The sequence below is a fragment of the Capsicum annuum genome, chromosome 10 (assembly GCF_002878395.1).
Source record: "Capsicum annuum cultivar UCD-10X-F1 chromosome 10, UCD10Xv1.1, whole genome shotgun sequence".
Lineage (NCBI taxonomy): Eukaryota > Viridiplantae > Streptophyta > Magnoliopsida > Solanales > Solanaceae > Capsicum > Capsicum annuum.
This window is the reverse complement of record NC_061120.1, coordinates 212,453,883-212,459,964: the sequence shown is the minus strand read 5'-3', so window position 1 is coordinate 212,459,964 and position 6,082 is coordinate 212,453,883. Positions and strand designations below refer to the sequence as shown.

The 6,082-nt window shown below is 32.7% G+C and overlaps 1 protein-coding gene across 1 annotated transcript; it reads right to left on the bottom strand.

Moving 5' to 3' along the window:
• Positions 1–1,877: 1,877 nt before the first annotated feature.
• LOC107844647 lies at positions 1,878–5,249 on the bottom strand. The gene is made up of 4 exons (XM_016689014.2): positions 5,035–5,249; positions 3,296–3,415; positions 2,972–3,197; positions 1,878–2,891 (listed from the first exon to the last, which is right to left on the bottom strand). Exons 2-4 carry the CDS (start codon positions 3,392–3,394, stop codon positions 2,704–2,706), a joined length of 513 nt encoding a protein of 170 aa, XP_016544500.2. The 5' UTR covers positions 3,395–3,415; positions 5,035–5,249; the 3' UTR covers positions 1,878–2,703.
• Positions 5,250–6,082: the final 833 nt, after the last annotated feature.

The window sequence follows — 6,082 nt, the reverse complement described above, 5'->3', positions numbered from 1 at the left end:
ACGATAATGTATGAGTTCTAAGGAACAACCATACGCTTAATCATAATATGTTGTATCATCGAAATAATTTTCATAGCGTTTAGAAGTAAATCTTAAGGGAGCAATGATACAATAACAACAACAACAAACCCAGTGTATTTCCACACAGTGGGGTCTGGGGAGAGTAAGATGTACGCAGTCCATACCACTACCTCCGGAGAAGTAGCAAGGCTGTTTCTGATAGACTCCCAGCTCAAAACTAAAGATCTTGCATCTTTATGTTCAATAAAGGAGGAAATTACCGTATTTAGTTCATAATCCTTCTAATTGAGCTAAATAAATAGATCTTACATTATGATTTTCTTGCTCATATGATTCGTGGCTCTAGAAGTGATGTATTACATCTTGATGACATAAATTATTTAAGTATTCAACCTCAAATGGTAAGCCAACAATCTCTCAGGAACATTATCCAATGTATATATAGATGACTTTTGTCATCGCTATCAGCAACTATTCACAATATAAACTTTTATTACTAAAAAAGTAACTGAAATATTGAATGTATAAAATAAACATAAAATAACTAGACAAAAATACTTTACATCAATGATAGCATAATCTTTTTATATAAGCACGGGCATTATAAAGGAAGAACCTGACACCAGTAATACAGCTGCTGCCACTATCTCATACCAATCAGCATTACTTGGATTGACATCACTTCAGAGTAAGTTCGCCAAACTTTGAAAGTTTCATTATCATGATACTACCAAGATTGTATAAGTATTTGGGGATGGAATGGAAACAAATAGATGTATCGTGTTACAATAGTTTAAGCATCTATGTGCAAGATGCTTCATTATGGACGCTAACCTAACAAAACTAAACTTGTTGAACTTATCATACAAATCACACAACCTTTCAAAAGCATAAAACTATCGGAAATTTGAGCTCATAGATGATTGTTGATCAATGTGCTTCCTTCAGAACATTAGCACATGACGTTGGTCAGGCTTTTTCTAAAATACCTTAATAATTTGAACTTTGAGGTAACCAAAACGATCCTCCATCATATAACATTTGGTAAATGGGTTTTATTCACATGGTGAAAACAATACTAAGCAATCATTCCTACACCACATACTCCGACAAGAATTAGGAATGTGACTCTAAAGCAATAAGGACCCACACAAGTGGAAGTGTGTTGCTTGGCAGCCTCGTTATCATAGAGAAACCCGAAAAGGAGACCAGAGAAGAGATAAGAACCTAATGGGTTCCTTAGCGACATAAAATTGAAAATTATACCAAAATGCTTGAGACCAAATAGCTTAGAGGTTGTTGGGACCATTGTTGTAAATTGAACACCATAGCAAACTACTAGTAATATTGTTGCTGCATATAAGGTACCATTAAGTGCAGAAACAAACAGAAGGTAGGTCTTAATGCACGTGAGTTTTACAATTTGCAGGAAGAAATTTAGCAATGTTTCACAGAATACTTTAATATGTCTATTGTATACCTATTTACATACAAAGCAGAACGTGTCATACATATTGGAGCAGCCAAAAAGGGGAGAGAAAGAGTTCTTAATGATCTAGTCACTATCACGTATTCCTTATCAGATAATGCCCAATACAACAACATATATTTTTATCAAAAATATAACAAATCAGACTCTTCAAAAAAGGTACCACAAGGAAATAATCGCTAGCTCACCACGCGAAAATGTACACACAATTTTATTCAACAAAATAAAGTAATAGAACTACGAATCATCACAAAAGAAATTAGTACCAGGAAAAGCAAATAAGCACATTTTACTTGAATATGGACCGCATAGACTTTGGAACTGGTCGTAATCATCTTTAAGTTGTCATCCCATCCAAGACCACTTTTGTTTAGTAGAGTTTGGATTGTACTCCAAGTTTTTCTTATTGTTTTAAGAAGATTCTCCACATGCTTAGAGGAATAATCGATTTCTAGTTTTTTGTTGATGGCATTCGAAACACGATTAAACAAGCTGGCCTTAAACTAATTCATCGATTTATTCCCTTACTTTATCTTATCATCTAGAATCTCCAACATCAAATATTCCATTGGTTTTGAAAACCTAAACTGTTTCTCTCCTTTTCCCCCCATGATTTACTGTTACAAGTCAAGAAACTATACGTGAACAATTCATACTCAAGAGATCACAAATACAAATTAGCAAAAACCTGTGAACTCTACATATACCAAAGAAAAAAAGCAGTAAAAAGAACACTCAAAGCTAATAGAAAAATAATAATGAGCCATAGAAGTATTTCTTTCATACAAGATTTGCCCAATTACTACAACAAGTCGAAGAAATAAGAAAATATAAAAAGCAAAAACAAGCAGCATTATCTATTTAGCTATCAAAGTTTCTTAATACACTAAAGTACCTCATTCCTCCGCCTATCATAATTTATAAACATGGCATGAGCAATTGAATCTCTTTTTGATGATCATTGTCTAGCTTCTTCACGCCTTTCTCTTTGTGTTTGATTTCTTTGACTTCCTTGAGAATTTTGAGTAATTTAAACATTTTGAGGTTGAATTACTGCTTCAACATCTACTTCTTGTATTATCATGTCATTTGGATCCAAATCAACTATGTGATTATGTAAAATGCACAACGCTAATACCACATTCACTTGTGTCTTAAAGTCCCAAAAAGGTTCATTGTCAATCACCACAAAATCATCTCTTTAGAATAGCAAAGGCACGTTCAATCGAGGATCTCAATGATGCATGACGAAGATTGAATAGTTCTTTTTTATTTTGGGGAGGACAATCACTGTACTCGTGCAAGTGATAGCGTATTCCATGATAAGGAGGAATAAACCCTTTACGAAGTCCATATCCCGCATCTACAAGATAGTATTTATCTACAAAGTCAAACTAAAGTTAATCAATATACATTGTTCACCTATGTTTCATATAAACTATTTTATATTGAATAATATACCTTGTGGGATTTGGAGACCATGTGGTCTCTCCAATGCCTCATTTAATATGCGAGAATCATGTGCAGATCCTTCCCAACCAGCAAGCACATACGTGAACTTCAAATTGAAGTTAATGGCGGCTAATACATTTTGTGTTGTTGTGCTGTTTCGACCACGAAATCTATTTTGTTGTTCAATAGGGACAGATGCAAGCACATGTATTCCATCTATTGCTTCTACATAATACTATACACAACTTAAGTTAATAATATGTAGTATTTTTAACAAAATGTCTTAAAATATAAAATTTTAGTATGTCACTCATGGTAAATCAGGGATAATACCGATGGTTGTTCATTATCTCCGGTTGGATGATTCCATCTGGTGATTTTATAAGGATTGGATAGAGCTTCAAAACTACTTGAAGCACAGTGTGGAAGCATCGATGAATAGACTCGATTGACCTATAAAAGTGTGATCCAATCTTTCGAAATCGTTCATTAAAATCAACAATCTCTAAAAATATCAGCACTTGTTCTTGAACAGACATATTTTTGGTTGAACACAAGAAACTATTCTAAGAGCATTGCATAGTTCATAAAATGCATGCTTACTCATTCTTATCTGACCTATATAGTGAACATCACTTTCATTCAAAATACTATTCATGTAAAATTCTCTTTCTTGATATTTATTAACATATGGTTCTCTAGAAATGCTACTTTTATGTTCGTAGGCAACAATTATTGCAACCCCGATAGCTAAAACAGATTTAGTTGCAACTTCAATTATTGCATCATCTTCATGTTGGTTAGTCGAATCCATCTGTTGGAGTGACCAATGTAATTTCGTTACATTTCGTTTACTATATACAACAACAACAACAACAACAACAACATACATTATATATTCACACCAAGTAGGGTATGGGGAGGGTAAGTGTACGCAGTCCATACCACTACCTCAAATGTAAAATAGAGGGGTTGTTTCTGATAGACCGTTGGCTCAAAACAAAGCAATTTACGTTCAAAATTCAAATCATCAAAAAGTATACAATTGAATCATAATAGTTGGTTTAAGAGGGAAATGTAGTATTATCTAAAATTTGTAGATCAGATACTTGGAAGCATTATACTTCTCTCAATAAGCATTAAACTTCTCTCAAAAAACATACAATTGAATCATAGCACTTGGTTTAAACTCTAAAAAAATCAACACAATTCATAGATTACGAACCACAAGAAATCTAACACACTTTCAGAAAACTACTTAACTGGAGATAAGAAAAAGAAAAACTCCAATTAAGCACTTAGATCATCAAACAAGCAAAAAAATTTCTTTTTTTCCCACAGAAAAAAAAAGTTGCAGAAAGAAGATCATACTGTTGTGAGTTGTAACTATCTTGTTCCAATTACAGAGCTACTGAGTACCAACTGCTGATCTGATAGAGTTAGAGTTACTTCAAAGTTCCATAAAAGCCAAGAGTTGTCTCCTTTTTCCCTATTTTTCTCATACTTTTTAACTAAACTCCAACCCAAATACCACCAAAACCCACTATGCCACAATTACGTAATGCATCTTTTCCTTCTAGAACTATTTGGGTTAATAATAATAAAAATAAGAAAATTTATTCAACATGATAGGAAAATTATGTAAGAAACAAAAAGGGTAAGTTTATTTTTCTCCCAGAAACTCTAACCCACCAAATCCAATAACATATAGATTTTTATTTGTACTGTTTTGGATAATATGGAAGAAAAATTAAAGCTTTTTTGCCCAAAAGTCGAAGTTGGGATAAAACAGAAAGATGAAACCAACTCCTCCTTCTTGTGATAGAAACCAGATCCTCCTTCTTGTGTAGTGAAATTATGTTCAATTTTTACTTATAAATATAATGGTTGTATTAATATAGCAATTCAAGTCTTATCAATAAATAGACCCAAACAAGCAAAATTGAACTCAAATCAGAAATTCAAATTTCAATTTTTGAACAAAATTGGCCTCAAATCAGAAACAAGCAAAAAAGAGAAAATTGAAGAAATTTTTTACCAAGCACCATAAAATAAATTAGTTATGGACATACCTTTGAAATTCTTGCAATGGGGAGAACAGAGAGGGGAGAAATCCCTAAATTTGGAGACAACGATGATCTGTGCTTGTGTGTTGGTTTTGTTGAAGGTGAAGAAGAGAAGTGTGTAGCGTATAAGCTCTTTGTCTGGAAAATGATTTTCCTTGACTTATTAGGGAAGTCATTTTTCCTCAAAATAAGGAAAATAAGTGGCTTTGAAAAACATTTTCTAAATACTTTTTGACAACCAAACAAAAGAAAATGGAAAAATGTTTTCTAGAAAACATTTTCCATCATACCGAACACACCCAAAAGGAGAAAAAGATTAGACTGAGAGAAAAACAAAGGAGGACGATTTGAGATCGAAGTTAAAGCTCACAGTTTGAAGTTTCCGGTGACGGCATTTTTGTCTCAATATTCAATCTAGTTTGTCACACAGGTTCTTTTCCAATCTTTTACTATTTTTATAAGTTTTTATTATAAACAGAGCATGAATTGTATTATTAAATGAGTTTGTGTATTTTTTAGTAAGTCGGGCTGATTGATTATGTGAGTTTATTTTTTATCGTCACGAGTTGCATGTTTAGTTATCCGAGTACCTCTACGTTATGCGTGGACTTGGTATTTTAAAATATTAATTGTACTAGTTTTGTTCTCGGATAATTTTGAAACGAAGTTTCAGTTGAGTTTTATATCTTTAACGTGTTGTGGATCTATACCTACCGATGATAATGTCTCACTGATCTTAATATTTAATACTATACTGTATTATTTTTAAGATTAGAGACAAAAGAATTAGAGAAACAAAACAAAGAGCAGGGATTGACAGAAAAATAAAAATGAATAAGATAAAATTATCTCGAGTTTACGTGAGATGAAACAAATGACTTTAACGCTAGACGAGCTTTAGCCACGTTTAAAATGTTTGTCTCAATGAGAATGCGACGTACGCATCTTTCTTAGACGTTTAAAAATAATTCAAGGATGCAATAACGCACCTTGACAAAGATCGTTCTAAAATTGATTTTCAGTAGCTTAATACAAGAGGTATATACAGATATTA